The 21,215-nt window shown below is 45.1% G+C and overlaps 1 protein-coding gene across 1 annotated transcript; it reads left to right on the top strand.

Moving 5' to 3' along the window:
* Positions 1-3,157: 3,157 nt before the first annotated feature.
* Positions 3,158-3,598, top strand: CCR75_000818 (uncharacterized protein; the record flags this gene model as incomplete). Its single annotated transcript, XM_067958924.1, has 1 exon — positions 3,158-3,598. The coding sequence occupies one exon, from the start codon at positions 3,158-3,160 to the stop codon at positions 3,596-3,598; it is 441 nt and encodes a 146-aa protein (XP_067819547.1).
* Between the last annotated feature and the right edge of the window lie 17,617 nt (positions 3,599-21,215).

Below are 21,215 nucleotides of genomic sequence, written 5' to 3'. Positions count from 1 at the left end.
TGTTCATTCTCACCTCCTTAAGGTTCATCAGAGCCTAGGTCTTCCCCAGTAGGGCGCCCCGCACCTACTGGGTATCGACGTTTTCCCGCACCGTACCAGAACTCTGGTATAGGTCGGAGTTGGATCTCTTTCGAGCTTTACGCGAATTTCGAAGAGGGCAGGCAGGGTGTAAATGTTTCGTGCTTCCGCAGATATAACATCTACTGATGGTTATGCTGCTCCACGGATTGAAGACCCTCTTCTCCTTCCTCGACGAGGCTTAAATCTTTAGGTCCCGCTCTATTAGACGGAACCCATGTGCTCGAATACCTTGTTCGGTAAACAGGCGTGCTAACGCGAGCAGATTCAAAGTCAAGCCCGGCGCGTAGCGCTATAGAAACTGCCTCTTCGAACGTAGCCGGATGAGATCGGAACAATTCCGTCCGGGCAACGCCCTCATTGAGACCTCCCATAAAGATGGTCACTACAAATGCTTCTTGCACCGGGTCTTGATGCATAGATGCAATCAGATTTCTCAACTTCTAGACAAAGTCTCCTAGGGTTCTTTTGCCCTGTCGAGTCGCTAGGAGCCGTGCTCGCATGCGAAAAGCCTGATCAGGCGGTGCAAACATGCTCGTCATTTGCAGTTTCAGCGAATCCCATGAGGTAAAAGCGTCGTTTATGGACGTGCTGTACAATAGTGCCCATTCCATGACTCTACCTCCAAGTTTGGAAATGGCCATAGCCACCTTTTACCATTCTGTTAAGAACAAAGAGAAACCTATGGACATTTTCATCTGCTTAATCCAAAAAGGAAGATTTTCTTCCTCTATTCCCTCAAATGTTTACACATTTACGGTTAGATGGTGAGCCCTCGCCTCTGAGTCAGGTACAGAGATGTACTGGGTTGGCATAGATGCCGCTAAACGGTCCTGTACCTGACCGATCAGGGAGGCTTCGTACCGCATGAAGGCTTCAAGCCTTGCATGCAGGACCTCTGGTCCTTGGGAAATAATAAATTCCACGTGCTCAAGCCCGAATAAGGTTTTAAGCTTGTCATAAGCGGCGCGTTGCGCTTCTGACAATTCTGGAACCTCTTCCATTTACGTGAGAAATAAGTCTTGTAAAAATCTCAGGCGTCGATTGACCACTAGTGTTACCAGGTGTAGCGGAGCTACCTCGCTCCCAAAGTCAGAGGAAGACTTTCAGACTCAGAGAGTCACTTTGTTCTATTGAACGAATGGGTTTAAAAGGAAGTCGTACAAGCTATCGAAGCTTAAAGAATCCTAGTTCAAGGAATTTAGGGGTTCGTAGAACCAAGTGGCAACTAGTGCCCAAGAGGATATACCTTAGAATGGCTTCTATCTTACAGATCAATACCTAAGCCTTAGGAAGGTACTTAACGCTTTAAGATCAAAAGGGAACTGAACTTTAATTAATTATTTAAATTTTAAAACCTTACCCTAGCTAATAAAAAAATAGATTTTGGCCGCCTGATTTATATCTGGCGGCGACCACCTTTGTTACCTCTAATAAATGGGATTAAAGTAACTATGTATTTTAAAGATAGATAGGGTATTTTACCCATAAAGTAAATATACCACAACAACGGTTCACCAACCGATGTGCCCCATTACACTTTTAAGCCTACGACGTTTCCAGCGTACGTTACGTGTTCGCAACGGATGCAACTAGGAACGCATTTGTTCGGACAACTTAAGACATTCAAGCAGAACCTGAGCGGCAGTTGCTACAACGATCGTATCGAGACTCTGCGTTGGTACTGTCAGCACGTCCAGGGATATAAACATTGGATCGATTCCTAGTGTCGACTTGGTTTTGTTTGTTAACAGCATTTACTAGCATCACTTGTTCGATGCTGTCGGAAAGGAATTCCTCGTATTCAACATGGTTCAAATTCGGAAGAAGGCTATTAAGCAGTTTGTTCACAAGCTGATCATAGCCGACTTGACGCTAAAACGAAATGTCGAGGTGCAGACTATTTTTATATATCGCATTCAGGCTGAAACACATTGATTCGAGCTCGACAGCTACAGCTACTGGAACAGTGTCCAATAGACCAAGCAGGTCTCAAAACTCAGACGAAATTACAGACGGAACTCGTACGTACTTAAATATCTCAGCAGATTTTTGGAGCGTCGCACCAGTGTTAAAAGTACTGGCCCTCGTGGTTGTCAATTCGACTAGAAAATTATCTTTTACCGACAATGCAGCGTTGTGTCCGACTTTATGCCAAGAAATTGAGCTGCGTTCACACAAATCTCAGCCACTGCTTCTTCGTGAAGCTGCTGCCTCGGCACTTGATCGCAGGGACTCCAGTAATGCATAAAGCTCAGGAGGATAGTGCGGAGGTCGCATTAAACGGCTGGATGAGCGCTTTGCAACTGCTTTAAGACAATGACAAGCGTGTGAGAGCAAAGGCACGTTATGCTGTGCTCTATGCGCTTTTATTAGTCACAGAGAAGTCAGCATTTCACGTTGATTCGTCCAAATCGGATGCAGCAATTCTACCGGTTGCCGTAAATTTTAACTGTCAACGTTGATTCACGACGCGCAAGCGTGTCTTGACAAGAAGAATCAGTGGTTAGGAGGGATACTGTACTTTCCGGATGTGTTTGCTCCTCTGTTTGGACTTCTTGCCGCCGCTGTCGCGAGTCTGACGTCTTCTTTACATCCGCTATTGACCGAGCTCTTTTCGTTAGCGAACAAAGTTTGCGAGCTTGCTCTAGAAGCGGGTCAATTTTACAGCAAAGACAATGGAATGCTTCCTTTTGTGATTCATGCGCTGAATTTGCTGGCTGGAAATCAGGTGAATGGCTTGACCACAGAAGGTGCTGAACCAGTAAGAAACTTGCTGTATTTGGCCCAGGATTTGTGTGTCTATCACCCAAATATGTGTTGAATAACGCCAATGGCAACTTGGTGGATTGGGCTGTCTTGACCAGTATGTTGTTGGCGTTAACTTCGTTATGATCGGACTATGATCAGGATCAATATAAGATTTTGGTAATCTGTAAAAATTGTTGGCTATACCTTGCAGGAATTTAGCCAATTATTTTGTAGATTACTAGCCATCATACCCTTGGTCATAATCTATCTGTATCACTTCAGCTCTTCCCGTTATCCCTCATTCCAAAATTTACCGCGAACAAGAGAGATGGTAACTCTTCTGTGTGTCATCGTTGGCGTTGCTGGAGACGCGTTCTCCGTAGACATCGATACCAACATGCTGGTGGACCAATTGAAGGTTAAAATTAAGGAGAAGAACGAGCTAGTGCTCGATGAGGTTGACGCCAAGGAACTGCAGCTTTTCCTGGCGAAGACAGCGGACGACAAATGGTTTTCTTCTCGCTCAGAAGACATGGAGAAGCTGATGGAGGGCGAGAAGACTGCTCTTGTCGAAGCGCTTACGAGTCAAGACAAAAAGCTACAGGAAGAAGATCTGCTAGAGGACGTGCTGATTGGAATGGAACGTCCCTCAGCTCGCCAAATCCATGTGCTGGTCGTCGTTCCGGATCCAGAAAACGTCAAATTGAATAAAGCATTAATGGAATATTGCGCAAATATATATCCTGGCTCCAGCGACGAAGACTACTAGGAATCAATTCTTCAAGCACAACCTGTGCAGGTGTTATAGATGCTATCAGCGGAATAGGACCTGGATTCGATGTAAAGCTTCTCGCCGTTGCGTTTTCAAAGTCTCTCGTTATTGCGTCACATTTGTTTCGGCGCAGTAGCCAACATGTAGCGAATGCGTTGCTGAAGTTAAGGATTATTAACGACGCGAAGAATGGCATTGTGCTATTCAAGCCGTTAGAGTATTCATTCGAGCATTACCATATTTGTAACTGGTGTATCGATTCATGAGAATAGTACATAAAGGAATATATTAATCTATCATCTAAAAGGTAGATAATATCTGGAGAAAAAAAATTATTCAAAAAGTTTATCCATTGGTAGATATAGGCCATTATATTAGCGCTGACGTTGTCATTCGTGATGGCAGTTAATGAAGTTGCCCCCGCTAAGCACACTTGGTGTACATAAGGGGATGGTCAATTACTTAAATTATGTGATTTGACCCAGCACTCAGGTATGGTCCCTTATTCGTGACCAACCCTTGTGTATGTGATACATAAGTGCATTCATATAAGGAGGGATAACGCCTGGTGTAACGGGGCACTACTGACTTGTACTGCTTCAGTACAAGTCCACTTCGCACTGCTTCAGTGCGAGTGGTGCCTCACAGCACTTTCACGTACACTAGTACGTGCAGAGGGAGACTCTCTTTACAACACTTGCTATAAAGAGGGTTAGAAGAAAACTGTGTTTAATATAATTAAGCTTTTCTGTTTCTATCGTTTTAATACCAACATTAATACAGAATATGTGAATAAAATCTTATATGTCTCTCTCTTTGCGCACGTCCAGCGCTGACTCGGTCGCGGAGCAAGTAGATATAATGGCCTATAGCTACCAATAGATAAGCTTTCTGAATATTACTCCGTAAAGTAATAATTTCCAAATATTATCTACCTTATAAGTAATTTATTAATTAACAACCTGTAAGTGTTAATTTCATGTAGCGATACTCCCCGTTTTATCACCCTTACCAAAATGACAATCACTCGGACTGTCATTGGATAGAGTGGTCACTAGAAGACCACTTAATCAAGAAACGATGTTGGTTGGTCAGAACCATCATTTTTAATTGTATCGCATGGTTAACAAGTCCATGCGGTGTGAGGATAGTGCGGCGCCTTCGGCTACGATTCCATGCAGCCGCGGGCGACGCATTATTGTTTCTTGCGGCAGACGTTCCATCTGCCGTTGTATCATCCCGCAACTAGATGTTGCGGGCACGTGGTAATTCACCACGTGAGTGTGATCCCTCTTTGGAGGTCGACTATGAATGCGAGTCGGACGAAATGACCGACTCGGGGAGAACAGACCAGTCGCCTGATAGTCGTCAGGCGGCTGACTCTGAGCCTTCGAATGAGATGGTTCAATCTGATAAATGTGTAATCGTGTTCGCTATAGCATGTTTGGTTCAGACGATAAGGATAGTTTCTCATCGCCAGCACCGTCTCCCGTGCCGTCATCCGCATATATTTATATGCGGGGTGATGATGATGGTGTAAGCCATCGTAATTTGTGGTACCCGTGCTACAGACCACTAAGGGGAGCGTAAACAAAAAAAAATCGTCTTGCCCTTGAGAAGCCGTGGGTTTTGCCCGAACGGCAAGTCAATAGCTTGTGTGGAGAGACAATCCTCACAATCAATATCCCATATTTATTGCGACAAAGCTACGTGGCCTTGATCCCAGTACGAAGAACTTTCGCGCTTTCGAAGAATTTTATCTCGATGCTTTTCTTAAGCATCGATGATATAGTGGCAACAACAAGCGAGATAAAATCACCCTGATGCAAGCCTGGAGTGCGTATATCCGCAATGTCAAAGCCATTGGGCGCAAAGCCTGGCTTCAAAGAGTTTAACGCGATTCGCGTTAACTTTGGGAACGATCTCCAACCGGTGCAATGTTTAAATTGCATCGGTTGTCACGTAAGGCAGGACTTCCATGCCTCACGTGGGGTGATCACTGTCCGTGTTGTGTTGACAACACGAAGCGAGTATAAAGGGGATGTCTATTCCCTTTGTTCGCCCTAGGGAAGAGCTCGCATCTCTATTGAGATGCGCGACGCAATTGACGTTTCGCAATCGAATTATAGGCGCCAGAGCCGCGTGTTTTCCGATGGACCTTCTGATCCATCAGATGGGTCTCGTCATACTGAGGCACGAGGCCCTCAACGTCAACAACCAGCTAGCAACGAGGCTCCCAGCTGTCATGTGAAGGTGGGTAACCGCGCTAGCGAACTAGACAACTCGTTCGCTACCCCTTCACATCACGGCGATTTAAATACGTTCCACAAGAAAACGTTGATCACCTTGGGAATCCACCAATGGTTGTGGTGAAGTAAGAAAAATTAGATCCGAACCGTGTGTCGGATCTAGAGTCGAAGATCAACAAACTCGATCACTTCCTCCACGATTTGGAGGGGGAGCTTGATCACGAGCGCGATAAGGGTCGCTCGTTGGAGCGGACGGTGCAGGGTCCCGTATTGAACGGTTGGAAGACCGTTCGAAGGGTGCGTACCCCATGTTGAAGTACGAATGGAAATTCCACGCTCTACGGAATGGGCAGTCATCGGCTCATCGCGGTCTCGAGAATGTTCGGACCCGAAATGAGATTCTCCTGGTTTAACATCAAAATCGGGTTGGAGAACACATAAATTTTTGGGTTTTTTTGGAAGGGGTGGTCAGATCGGTCCTCGAGAGAAACCGCGTACTGATGGTAAGGGCGAAGCCGACCAACGTAAAACGTAAAGATGCGTTCGCATCGTACGTGGCAGTTCAACCGTGTACGCATTGCCTCTGCGATGCAGTACACGGATAGGCCCAATGAATTTGGGTAGAATTTACTGCTTCTCTCGTTAGTGACTGCACGCTTAGGTAAGTCTACCGTAGAGAGTAGTACTAAGTCATTAATTTTAAATTAAAGAACATTTTTTCTTCTCTGTTTGTCTGCATTCCGTTTCTGTCGGTCCACTGCGTTGGGAATGGAATCCAAACGAAACGGATTATTGATTCTTGAGTCAGCAGAAATTCTTCTGCTGACATATTTGTTTTGTCTTTTTCAGTACGCTTTGTGCGTTATGCCATGAGATCATTGTCGTCTTCGATGTTGATATCTTCGACATCGACATTACTCGCGTCGTTGTTAACTTCGACGCGTGATGAGCATGAGCCAGAAATGGTTTTGCTCGTGCGAGTCCACTACCCCCTTAAATTAGAGAATTTGAGGATCCCTCTAATTGGGTGGGTACGCGAGGATGGTGTAAGCCGTTCACGAAGAACGGTGTATGCGTTGTAGACGTATGCACCGAATTATTGATGGCTAATTCAACCATCGATAAAAACTCGCTCCAATTCGGATACGATTGGACGTAACCTCGAAGTATCTCTTCGAGGACGCGATTTATGCGTTCCGTTTGACCACCTGATTGTGGGTTACTAGATGTTGACATAGTCAACCGTGTTCCGAGAGGTCGGGACACGGATTGCCAGAATTCCGCCGTGAACGGTGGATCTCTATCAGAGACTCGAAATTAGTATTCCGGAATTTTTTTAACAACTATTTTATTAATTTCATCATTATTTGGTGTTTTTTATAATAAAAATGAAAGTATTCAAAAAAAAAATGATTATTAAAAATATAACTACTATTAGAATATATTTATTATTAATTCTAGTTCGCGGGTGGATCGTGGAGTTTGAATACCGTGTCGATAAAGACACGGGCACAACCCGGATCCGTAATCGACTTGGGCACTACCACAAGATGTACCATCTTGCTGAATCTGTCTACAAAAACAGGGATTCCATTGTTTTTGTGATCGTCTTTAGGATATCCGACGATGAAGTCCATAGATACGGACTGCCAACATTCTGCCGGAAGTGGTAGAGGTTGGAGAGGTGCACGGGATGAAGGGCTAGGCTTCACCCGTTGACATACATTGCAAGCACAAATGTACTTGCGCACGAACTGATACTGGCGGGGCCAGTAAATATCGCGACTTACTGTGAGATAAATTTTCTCACGTCCACGATGCCCACTTGGTGGTGCATTGTGACACTCATACATGATGTGCAAGCGCAACTCATTATGAGTTGGGACGACGACACGTGGAATTTTGCCGACAACGACTGTGTAGTAAAGTAAGCCGTTACGTGTTGTGTATCGATCGGATGACGATCGAGATAAAGTCAGTAAATCTTAAAAAGATTTCATCGGGTGGATTCATTAGATGATCCATTAAACGCAGAAGGTCCTTATCTTCTGCGTAGCTTTCTTAATGTGTTCAAACAAGGTTGATGACGTAACACTTCAAATGTGTGTTGCAACAGTGGGATTATTTTCACTGTTGGAATGCGCAGCCGGCTCGAAATCGGGTCTGTGTGACTACGCATCAACGACGACATTAAGTCGTCCTGGTTTATATTCCACGGAGAAATTAAATTCTGCGAAGAAGGATAGCCACCTCGCCATTCTTTGCGAAAGGTGTGGGATGTTTACGGCCATCCGTAATGCCGCATGGTCCGTATATACGATGAATGGTCTATCTCGAAAAGGATAGACTCTAAACTTAGCTAGTGCATATTTCGTGGCAAGGACTTCCTTGTCATGCACTGATTAGTTGCGTTCAGCTGGTTGCAGCTGACGCGATTGGTAACAGACGACGCGCTCGGCGCCGTCTGACGCTGATTGTCAGCGTTCCATAACCATTTCTCGTCTTTTTTCATGAGACAAGAGAGGTGAACTGTCATCTCGGCATGATTGCGTGAGTACTTGTGCAAGTACGCCGCTAGCCCAAAAAACTTTCTAAGTCCCTTGACATCGACTGGAACTGACCAGTCGATAATTACTTGATCTTTTCGGGGTCAGGGCGCACGCGGTGTTTTCCAACGATGCACTTAAGAAATGGTATTTCGCTTGCAGCGAATATACACTTCTTGAGATATGCGTATAAATTATGCTTTCGCATAAGCTTAAGAACCTAACGACCTTGAGTATAAAAAAATCCACGTCCGTATCTCCGTCCATTGCCCGGCTATGGACGAATACATCATCAGAATGACTCGTTGCGAATTCTCGCACCGGTCTCAACAGCTTCGTTACGCATCTGTTGAATGTTGTAGGGGCGTCACTCAGCCCCTGTGGCATTACTAGCCATTCTTAGAGCATCCCACTGGGAGTGCTCACTGCTGTGGTCGGGATGTTTCGGTCACGCATAAGGATCTTACAAAATCCATCCATCCGATCTATAGACGAAAAGATGGTACTCTAAGACATGCCATCTTACCGTTGCAGCAATCAGCGTGCACTATCCGCCACCCTCCTGTGGCCATTCGTACACAGAAGGTCGGAGAGCTATATGGGGAGGTTGACTCCCTTACATGGGCCGCTTTGACTCGATCGATAAAGAATTTATTGATCGCAAGTACTTGTTCACGAGGCACTGGCCACTGCATCATGACAAAGTACTTCGAGCCCGGTTTGAGCTCGATCTCATGTCGAGTTCCTTTATCTTTAGGCAACTCGCGCGGAACTGCTTCAGGTAATACATCCCTGATTACAATCAAATCCTTGTATGAAGGATTTGTCTTTAGTGACTCCTAGGATTAGTATATCTCGCAATCCGAGTCTTGACATCGAGGACACTTTCGTCCATCGATGAGCTGCTGAGAACCCGTTCGTTCTCTGCAAAAATTATCGCTGGCCGAATATCGGTTCCGTATTCGTCCTCTGTAACGAGCACGCAGATCTGGTTGATTTTACCACCACGCAGATCTCTCTAGAACCGCTAAGGCTCTAAGGTTGGTAATTGATTTATCTTTAAAGTTAACTTCAGAGGCGCATACAGATCAAGAGTATAAGCACCTACTCTTGATCCGTCATTAATCAAAACATTAAATGTCTCGGTTTCTTTTCTTCCTCGAACTTATCCACAGGCTGCCGAGGGATAAATACCTCGGGATGCTGATGTCTAGTCACTTCAGCATTTACGATTTGAGGGGATTTCTCCTCAAGTACGTGGGGATTTATCCCCTCAACGTCTTCCGAGTTTGATTGCGCTATAACAGTCGGGTCCTCTAAGGTCGACTCTCTACTCGACCTAGGATCATCGTGTTGTCCCTTTGGGGCAACCGGTGTATTCCTTGAATGTCGCCCGCTAGGCGTTCATTCATGTCTCAATCCACTCGACCTCTTCGAGTGGTGGACCTTCGACGCTGCCTGTGCGTTCGCACAGCCGCCGGCAGCCGACTCTTAAGGGTGATTAGTAATCACACTGTGATCTTGTGCAGTTGTACTAACGACCGTACCACAAGTGAGGCCATCGCACTCACTCGTAGTACATCCACACGCTTGTGGACGCTCCAAGACGTTTACCAGATGGCCATCTGATGAACATATGGCAGGCATCTTTACGGATCGATGCTGCCAGCTAATCCTTGGCTCGTATTTTCTGAGCCAAGGTGAACCTAGGATGATATCAAATTTGTCATGCAAATCCAGTACGATGAAATCATCATCGTACTATAAATCTTTTAAGGTGTAGTTAAATTTCAATACGCGTTTCATTACTGTTATCGATGCGCCTGTCAAAAGACGCATCGTCATCCTAGTTGGAGGGATGTCTCTTTCAACATATTTGAGCCCACAACCCTCTGGCGACTGGCGACGAATAAAATTATTCGACGCTCCATAGTCCACTAGGGCTCTAAGTGACAAACCATTTGTCACTTTTAATTTCAAGGTGATGAGGGATACCTCATGATAATGATTGTGTGTCTGGAGCAACTTAAGTCAAGAGATTTGCAAATTCTCTTTAAGGTTGCTAGATCAGTTGGGTGTTGCGCCCCTACTGACCCCGACACTTTTTTGGCGGTCCGCCTCGCTCTTGAGATTTCGCAACAACGTCGGATCCGCGACCGTTGCCCTTTTGGCATTCGGTCCATAATTACGTTCATTACCTATCGGTACTGGGCGTGGGGCTCTGCACTCATGACCATAAAATCCTAGTTTTTGACAGCGATTGCATTTTTGCAATCGCTTGTTGATCAATAAGCGAGGTTTCTCGCTTAAGAGAGGACCATAGGTTCAGGACCTCCAGGCTCGTATCGTCTTGGAGGACGATACGATGACGAACCAGCTTGAGCCTATCTGAAGCTAAAGTCCTCCTGTTCTGCAACGGATTTTGCTTCTTCAAGCGTATCCAGTTCATAGCGGAACAGGTGGATTATTACAGGACTATCCGTAAGACCTTTCATGAACGCCTTAACCAACCTGTCTTCATTGATTGGAATGTTTGTGATACAACTCGCTTAGAGTCGTATGTGTTGAAGATAAGCGTGAACATCACGCTTGTCTTGCTTGAGTTTTAGAAGCTCTGATCGAGCTCTGAACTCAGCCCTCGGCGGTTCAAACGTCTGTTTGAGCCTGGCTTAAGATGCCTCTAGTGACCCAAAGACGTATGGGTCGCGCAACTTAAGGCCTAATGCCGAAGTTTTGGCACGTTCAGCCAAATTTGACTATGCAAATGCAATTTGCATTTGCTCGTTGACGATGTGACGTGCCCTTATGGCATCGTCCAAATCGACAAACCATCTTAAGAGGGAGTTTTCTTCGATTCCCTTATACTAAGAGATATCAATCTTTAAGGTTTCGGGACGACGCGCGTGCGTCATCCCAGGTACAGCGGTCTGTACCTGTTGTAACCTCAACAGTTCTGCCTGTTGAGAGCCTTGCTGATTAAGCAAGGCTACCTTCTCCTTCGCCTCGTCAAGTTCATGTTATATAAACTTTTCGATGGCTAAATGGAGGGCATCTCTGTCCAAACCGGACAGCATGGCCAAGATGGCATCATTTCATACGGTCGGACTTATTCGTTCGACCGCACTCCTTTCTATGTCACTTAGAAAGGAGTAGCTATAACGCGAAACGTGATGCCTATTCTCATTTTCTTTTTACATGTCCATGTCAGATGATGGAAATGTGGTCCTTGGACGGAATACTAAGTGCTACCAGGTGTAACAGGGCTCTACTGACTTGTACTGCTTCAGTACAAGTCCACTTTGCACTGCTTCAGTGCGAGTGGTGCCTCACGTCACTTCACGTGCACTAGTACGTGCAGAGGAAGACTCTCTTAGATATACTTGCTTTAAAGAGGGTTAAAAGAAAACTGTATTTAATATAATTTAGTTCTGCGGTTTCTATTATTTTAATACTAACTTAATTATATACTAATATGAAACATGTAAATAAAATCTTATCTGTCTCTCTCTCTTTGCGCTACACCTTCTACAGCTTCATCGAGATCTTAAGCGATGACAGATAGTTTTAGGAGTGCTGGAACGTGACAGAAAGCGCGCTTGTGTTAATAATCACGCTTGACGAAAATATTTCAGCTAAAATCCAGTTTGGTCCATATGAATTGTATCAGCGTTCACAAATGCCTTCTTTGCCGCTTTTATTTTATTTGGATGCAACAACCGTTCTGCCATGTAATTTTTTTATGAACATTCAGGAAAATCTGGTCCCCAGAAAATTGCTTACATCGTTATGACAACCTTAAAACGTACAACGAATAGGACTGTGTTACAATAGGGCTTCTTTAGTCCGTTACATGACTTATTTGTCTATTCTTACAATGGGTTGGGAACTCATGTAATGGGGTGTCGTAAATAAGTGTTATCTCCTATAAAGGAATAATAGATATTATTTTCTATGAGAGGAAAAAAATAAAGAAGTGCAAATTTCTATCTTTATTAATTTTAACGCTTATAATTATAATAATAACAAATTTGGTGTTATTGATGCAATAAGACATAAGTCTATTGATTGGTTAATTTGAGTCTAACTCAACCCCGCTTATCATTTTAAGAAACGATGGTGCGGTGCGCAAGGAGGCGCCACACTTAGTTAAATATTAATATAATAAGTTCAGTAGTAGATAGAAGATCGTGACGTAGGAAACAAATTATGTTTATACATTTTACTTTTTCTTTAATTCTAAATCCATCGAATTACATTTCGTACCGAAAGACCCTTATCTGCCTAGAAACCTTCATCTGTACTCTTGTGTCGCGAAGTTTGGAGGCACCCAACCTACACTGTAATCAGTGTAAGGTTAAATATTATAGTGAAAGATGCCCAGCTACAACTGGTAACACTTCGTAGTCTGTTCAACGGCCCATGCACGTTCAATCCAGCATGAACATGTTGGATAAAGAAGGAGGGCGCTTCCAAGCCCTTCAAGATGGTTATCACGCATCGCGTGAGAGGTTTCCTCATTTTAGTGACCTCGAATGCAGAGCGATTAAACGAATAAGTTCGGTCAAAGCCTGGCCAGCCGTTGGCGCTATGCTGTTTACTCTGGGCAGAGATGAACAGCATGCAGTAATAGTCGAGTTCATTCAACACGAGCTTGACAAGGCCCAAGAAAAGTAACCTTGCTTTACTAGCAAGGCTCTCATCACACAGAGAGCTTGAGAGAAAAGGGTGCTCAACAGTTGAGACTGTTGAGATAGCAGCATGTATATGCTGCTAATTTCTAAGTTTAAGGCATTCGAAGGCGACTCCCCTTTGAGATGGATTGTCGAGTTAGACGACGCCAAAGAAGCTCGTCGTATCAGTGATGATGTGACGAAAGTGAAATTTGGCATGTCCAACTTAGCCAGACGTGCCAAAGTTTGGGCCTTGGGGCTCAAATTTCGCTACCATAAGTTTTTGGTGGGTATGAGGTCTTTAAGAACCGGCTAGGACAAACATTCGAGCCGCCACGTGCCGATTACAGGGATCGAGCCGAACTCCTGGATTTAAAATAGGGTAAGTGTGACATTCACGCTAATGCCCAACATACACGACACCTGGTCAGTTGTATCGTTAGTCATCCAATAGATGAACAAACACAGGTAATTTAGGTCTTGCAGATCGTCCTGTAAAGACCCTTATGTTCTGGCTAGAATTTGAGTCGCTAGACCAAGTGATCTCCATAGCGGAACAGGAGAACTTCAGCAGGCTTTTGTCCACTCTGGTGCTTATCGTCCATCGAGACGACAGAAAAATGAAGGTCTAGAACCAATGGATCTCTCGTATGTAAAGAGCGAGAAACTTCGCCCTTCAAGTTACAAAATTTTACAGAAATGTAATCGTTGTCTGAATTGGGTTACTACGCCTATGAGTGTAGTGCCCCACGGCCAGTGCCTAAAAGCACTCACCGAAAAGACCAACCTCTCGCAAGGAAAAGCGGGGCACGCGGATCCGACGCTGTTGCAAAATCGCAACGGCGAGGCGGATCGTCAGAAGCGGTTGGGGTCAGTTGGTGCGGAGCGCCCTACTGATCCAGTAACGTCAAAAGAATTTGCAGTTCTTTTGACGATAGTTGCTCCTGACACACAAACATTGTGTGTAACTACCCCAGCGGATGATGTCAACCTCATCACTTTGAACATAAATGTCTCATATAAGTTACCACGCAAGTCCCTACTCGATTGTGGGGTGTCAAAACAATTTTGTAGATGCCAATCGCAAGAAGATCGCAGGCTCAAATTTATTGAGCATAATATCCCTCTAACGTGGATGACAGTGCGCCTAGCAACAGGCGCATCTGTAACGGTTAAGAAACGTGTAGCTGGTACTCAATACACGCTAAAGGGTAAACAGTGCGACAATGATGTCATTGTACTAGATTTGATGAAAAATTCAGTGTCATCCTTGGATTTTAATGGCTCAGAAAGTACGAGGCATATATAAGTTGGCAGCTCCAAGCCGTGACGATGCCTGTCTCTTTTTCATCAGATGGCCAACTGATGAACGTCTTGGAGCGTCACAAGCGTCATACGAGTGAGTGCGATAACCTCACTTGTGGACTGGTCGTTAGCATGACTGCACAAGACCTTAGTGCGAATACCCAACACATTATGAAGTTTCATCCCGACGGCTGTGCCCAAGCACATGCAGCGTCGAAGTTTGATGACTCGAATAAGTTGAGTGCCACGAAACGAGGATGCTTTTTTGCAAAGCAACATCCAAAAAAGTTTAAAATGTCCGTCGATAAGAGACAGTGCGAAAGTTCTAGATCGACTGGAGAGTCGGTCGTAGAGAACCTCGCTGTGGTAGCAGTTGGGGAGGATACTTCTTACATAATTTCTGTGGGGATAAGTTCCCGGAATCCTGTGGTCAAAGGTTCCCAGGTACCTTTGAAAATAGGTTCCATAGAAGAAACTGAGACAATTAATGTCTCAGTAAACAATGAATAAAGGGTAGGCGCTTAACACTTGATCGTTTAGCGCCTTCGAAGCTAATTTCGGATATAACTCAATTACCCACGCTAGACCTGAAACGGTTCCAGCGTGGTCTGCGTAATGGCAAAGTCAAGCAATTCTGCGTACTTGTCACAGATGACAACTACGTGGCCAATATTCGGTCGGCAAAAGTATTTCCTGAGAACGAACGTATTCTCAGTAGCTCATCGATGGACGAAAGTGTCTTCGATGAGAAGACTCGGATTGAACGTTTTACGTCCCAATCCTGGGAGTCTCTGAAGACAAACCCTTTAATAAAACGATTCAGAGGAATTTAAGGATGTCTTCCCTGAATCAGTACGGTGCGAGTTGCGTAAGGACAAAGGCAAATGACACGAAATGGACCTTATCCCAGGCTCGAAAAAATGTATCTTGAAGCAATGGCCATTGCCTCGTGAAAAAGAAATAGCGAACGACAAATTCCTTGCCGAACGCTTAGCAGCGGGCCATGTAAGGGGATCAACTTCCCTACATAGCTCTCGGACCTATTGTGTGCGTAAATAATCAACAAGAGTATGGCGGATAGTGCATGCATTCAATAAACTAAACGCTGCAACAGTACCGGCTCAAACGCCGATACTTCGAAAAGACGTAATAATTGATGGTATGTCAAAGAGTACTATCATTCGTTAATGGATCGAATGAACGGATTTTTACAGATTCTTATGCTTGAACAAGATATTCCATTCACAGCAGTAAGCCCCCAAGCGGTATGCTATGGAAGTTCATGTATTGGATGACTAACGATACAACTGACTAGGTGTCGTGTATATCGGGCATAAGCGTGAATGTCACCTTGCCCTGCATCAAATCCAGGAGCTCGACTCGATCCTTGAAATCGGCACGTGGCGGCTCGAATATTTATAGTTGCCGGGTCTTAAAAACCACATACGACCCAACGACTAATGGGCCGAAAAGCTGAAGCTCCAAGACCCAAGATTCGGCACGTCCGGCTAGGTTGGACATGCCAAAATTCACTATCGTCGCATCATCACTGATACGACGGGCTTCTATGACCGGAACGCTGACTTGTCCTTGATTTAGATTCGAGATATGATCTCATCCTTGGTATGGCCTGGTTAGAACACCATGAGCTATGGATCGATTGGAGGTCTAAGACCTTAAGTGCCACGCGCGATGTTCCTAGCAAAGTTTTAAAGAGTCATGAACCCACCTTTGCTAGGCAACAAAAGCGCTATTAGCGCGAATCATTGAATGAATCTGTCAGTGTTTAAGAGATTGGCATGTCTGAGTTTATAAACTTTAATGTTAAAAACATAATTTCTGAGCAGAAATAAGAGGAATGGCACGTACTCCGTCGAGTGACACTCGTAATAATTACGAGTCACTTAATGCTGAAAGCATTGTTGGCCTAAGGCCGAACCATCAGGGGTGCAGTATCCCTGAGATACGTGGAGTGGCATGTCTAAGTCCAACGAGTATGGTCGGCCGAGGTTGTAACGGGGCTAGAATAACCCGTATTTAGCTAACACTATTTCTAACGCTTTGAGGAAGCCTCAAAGCCCAAGTCTTAGGTGTTTAGTATTTTTAACTCGGTTTATATTGTGTCTTTTATTCATCCTAAGTACGAATGATTCCCTTGGACTCAATCTACGTGCCTATATCTTACTGGTTAATAATGGGGATGAGCCCCCATTAAACCAGCTAAAAAACGACGTGCTACTTTCGCTACCTCGAAAGTAGCACCTCTACTTAAGTAACATGTAAACTTATAGAAACTACTTATGTAACGGCGCGGCCCATTACATCACCCCCTTCCCAAGACAGTACTCACACACCGTGAGTGCTCAACTACAAGACCCTAACGGCCGCTCAAACCAAACAATGACTGAAGACGCGAACCCCAACACCCCAGCACTCCCGCGCACTGTCAGCGGGAGTTCGATAGACCACGTGATGGATCAGCACCTGATCTCTTGGGCGCTATACTACTTGTCCGGAGCTCAAGCTCCGGACTCTCTTGAAACGATGCAGGATTACTTCCGGCGTTTCCGTGGATTACACGGGAAGAGTCTTGATGGCATCTTGTACGAGTCGCTCCAGCGTTCTTGGTGCGCGTTCATCCGGCGGTGGAACCGGATGCTTGAAGACTTGAGACGGAAGGAGCTTTCAGCAGTGGCTTGCTAATCGCGAAGATATCCACGCCGAACAGTCAGTCGGTGTACTGCGCGAGAAGGTATGCGAGAACGCGTGGAACGTAGATCGACTCTGCTACGTTCACGTGCACGAATCTTGTAACTCCTGTGACTCGATGTCTCGTCCAACTCGCGAAGCTTGGCAACCACACGTCGCTGAGTATCCACTCAGCGAATATAAACAGCTCTTGATCGGACGGTATAAACGCAGCTTGATAGAGCACAAGACCGTGATTAATCGTGGCGCGGCACGCTGGCGACACCACTCGCGTTCTCGGGGTCTTTGTGCTACGCGCTCGCCACGACGTGGCTCGCGTGGTCGTGGTGACACACGTTCACCACGACGTTCTCGTCGTCGCTCTTCCTCTCGTCGTCGGGGTGATACGCAGCACGACATTCTCGCAATCGCTCTTGGTCTCGTAGTCGTGGTGACGCTTCACCACGACACAGTAGTCGTTCGTCTCGTCCTCGCTCACCGCAAGAACACTCAGGTCGTCGACCAAATCTGAACCAAGCAAATGCACGGACTCGTATGCCCGAACGACGTCTGGAACGTCTTGAAGCAGCAAAGAGCGCGATTCCTGCGCGCAAGTATCGTGTACGTTCGCAAGGGTTCCCACGTATCCTGCTCGGGTGGAAACCCTTGCCAACGTACACGATACTTGCGCGCGGTTGGAACCGCGCGCGCATGGAGTCGCGACGATGTCGTTTCGCGACGAGGGTCCTCGTGACCCAACAAATGTTCCTCGATCCAGCGCTTCTGACCTTCCGCGTTCACAAGCTGCGGTGGGCCCTCGAGATGGTAATGCTGGCGTCCTCGTTGCCCAGGACGATGTAGATGCGGCTGTGAAAAAGACTGCCGATGCCCAGCTGGAAGCTGAAGCTGCCCTTGATCGAGCTGCATGGGCTGAGAGAACAGCGAGCGAGATTCGACAGTCGAACTGCGAGCTGCTTGAACGGATGCGAAACCTGGAAGCCAGGTTCTTGGGCACGCGCAGACTGGGACGCAGCCGCCTCCGATGTCGCTGGCGCGTCGAGCAAGGCGAAAGGGGAGGTCGACCTTTGAGCATTTGACTCCGAGGACGGAGCCAACCCGTAAAGCGTAGCTGGACGATACTCCTTGAGCCGCCAGACGTAAAATGTCGGGTGAAGTCGCAGTGACGAAGGGATGTCCAGCGTGTATGCGTCGCCGATTGCCTTGAGTACCGTGAATGGGCCTATGAAACGTGGCGCGAGTTTGCTCGCGCCGAGATTGGTTACTGCAGAATCTCGTAGGCCTTCAGTAGATAACAATACACGATCACCCTTCTTGAAGGTACTCATGTTCTTTCTGCCACGTTTGTCTGCATTCGCTTTCTGTCTATCCACTGCAGATCGAAGAGTATCGCGTACAAACCTCGTGATGGCTTGACGTTGGAGTATAAACTCTGACACAGCCATGTCATCAATTGGTCGCGCCGATTCAATCGGCGCGTAGTTGGCTTGAGGTCTTCGCATACCCGAAGAAGGGTCAATCAGCGTCTNTAAAAGGTAGATAATATTTGGAGGATATTACTTTATATAGTAATTTCCTGAATTCTTATCCTTAAATAGGTATAGACCATTATGTCTATTTATTCCGCAGACTAATCAGCTGTAGAAGTAATCAAGAGAGTTACTAAATAAGATACTAAATAAGATACTGAAACAGTACAAGTCGCAGTGCCCCGTTACACTATGACCGTACTGGCAAGAGGTGCCCCGTTGCACTACGTACTGATACCTTCTAACGTATTTGTCTTCAATTAATTGATACATAATTCTGTATAGTCACCATGTAACGGGGTGTATCGTTACATGAAATTAACACTTAAAGGTTGTTAATTAATATATTATCTATAGCTGTAGAGATAAACAAAAGAGAGAGACAGATAAGATAAGATTAGAATTCAATTGCATGTTTAGTAACAGTTATAATAAAGTTAGAGTTAACAGATAGAAAGAAGAGATACTTAATTATATTTATACAGTTTTCATTTTACCTCTTTAAGCTAGTTACTTTAAAGAGAAGTCTTTCTCTGCACGTACTAGTGTACGTGAAATATCGTAAGGCACCACTCGCAACTGAAGCAGTGTGAAGTGGACTTGTACTGAAGCAGTACAAGTCGTAGTGCCCCGTTACACACCATCCACTGGCGCGTCTAGCAGCGAATGGCGGGGTTGATTTAAAGACTTAAATCAACCAATGAACAGATCTGTCACACTAGTGCTACAATATTATCTGCTTAGGTAATGTTCTTCATTCTTCTTTATTACTGTAATCCTTTAAGGTGATAGTAATTATTTGACGAGCTACCCCGTGCATTGTGCCCAAGCGTAATGACCACAATTTTAGAAACGTATCGTGGATGTGTATCAAATTTAGATTACAATCACATTTTACCAAAGTCCCAAACAATAATATTGTCCCGTTGCTTCTCACACGTCTGTAAACCGCAATTTACAGATTGTCACATAAACGTAACATGAAGTGAGCATTTCTGGCTCGACGCGATAAAATTATTTATTCTTTATGATAGCTTTTTCAAACGGTACTTTTTAGCAAATACCTGACGACAACTCAATCCCTCACTTTCTCTTGTGAGGCTAATACAAAAACGTGTGCCAATCACATGGTTTACAGCAAAGGTATCATGCGCGACCTCAGCATAGCGTACGTGCCATTTTATTTCTCAATAATTTCCTTTCATCTGAAGCAGTGTGAAGGGACTGCTGAAACAGTACAACGATGCCCGTTACAACGATCAATGTGAAGTCGTGCTTGTTGCGACTAAAAGGAGACAAGGATGAACAGTGTCGTAATCACTGCAGATAGACAACAATGAGGGATTTAGCTTTAGCTTAGCACCGCGCGTGTGCAGCAGCGTCACACACTCGTTTTTAACCTGTATCAATTCGTTCACCTCAACGCTCTCGCAGTGTCTCATGAACATGAAGCTTTAGCGCGGTGCATGAGGATGTCATCTGCGACCTCCAACAAGTGGATACGCTGGTGAGCGTTAAAAAATGTACGTTCTTGTACGCACCCTTTTAACTCCCCCACCCACGTAATCTTCGTGAATTTTGGCAAATAGCAGCTTTAAGGGATAGCCCACCTTTTCCATCCGCCTTGTCTCGAAATTTTTAGCCCTTTCACCATACAAGATATGGCGATGTGATTAATTTGAAAAGGCTGTTATGATGAAAGACCCTGGTTTTAGCGGACGACGCTTGAAGATGTTTTGAGAAATTGGGCAGCTGTGACACACTTTCGTCCACTTACAAACGCTAGTATTCCGCAAGTCGCGTGGAAGATGCCGTATTTTTCGTTTAGGCTTGGTCTATTAAAATGCGCTCTGTAATTGAAACATTTATGTGCTACTTGGCAAGTCTGTTGCCATGACGCTGCATCGGTGCGTCGTTTAAACAGCGGTCGCTTGATTTCTCTTATCGGTGAAGGCGTTCGATTATAAATCACTGCGGTGTAGTCAAGACTCGTAGATCTAAAGAGAAACAGCGGCGGTGAGAAAAAAAGCGAGCTCAAACTGTCTACAGCGCCTTTCCTACTCTGCTGTAACGCCCTGCTACTGAACGAGGAAAGAGTAAGTTTGACCCTTATCCGGCCGAATAATTGCATTTATCGTCACAGCAGCAGATTCATTCGCATTTAAAAAGATCATTGAACTATTTTTCGTGCTTGTCAAAACACTTAGGGGTAGGCTTTCTTTATTCTATTGCTCGTATTTAATAGTGGGTTAGTGTCTGCCACATTGTTTATTGCCAAGACTATCCAACACTCATGTCGCACAAATATGAGGCAGCGTATACAAAGTGTGTAATTAGGCAACTGAATGGATATCCAGATCCAACTTGGTTTCACTTTCAATGCAGCTCTAACATCGTAAGATATAATGTATCACAAAGAGGAGAAGCGAAAATATAAACCGGTCGATCTGCTACCGATAATAAATTACGCTGCCAACATCTAAAATACCACGCTTGTTCTTCCATACCCATTACAATTTTCAAGCCACTGCGATGCAGTATCAGACCCCTCGACGTCAGCTCGTCGCAGAGTACTTTAAAACGCAACGCGCATCAGTCCAATAACTTAA

This window comes from Bremia lactucae, linkage group LG9, assembly GCF_004359215.1.
Source record: "Bremia lactucae strain SF5 linkage group LG9, whole genome shotgun sequence".
Classification (NCBI taxonomy): domain Eukaryota; phylum Oomycota; class Peronosporomycetes; order Peronosporales; family Peronosporaceae; genus Bremia; species Bremia lactucae.
This window is presented reverse-complemented; position numbering and strand designations above follow the sequence as displayed.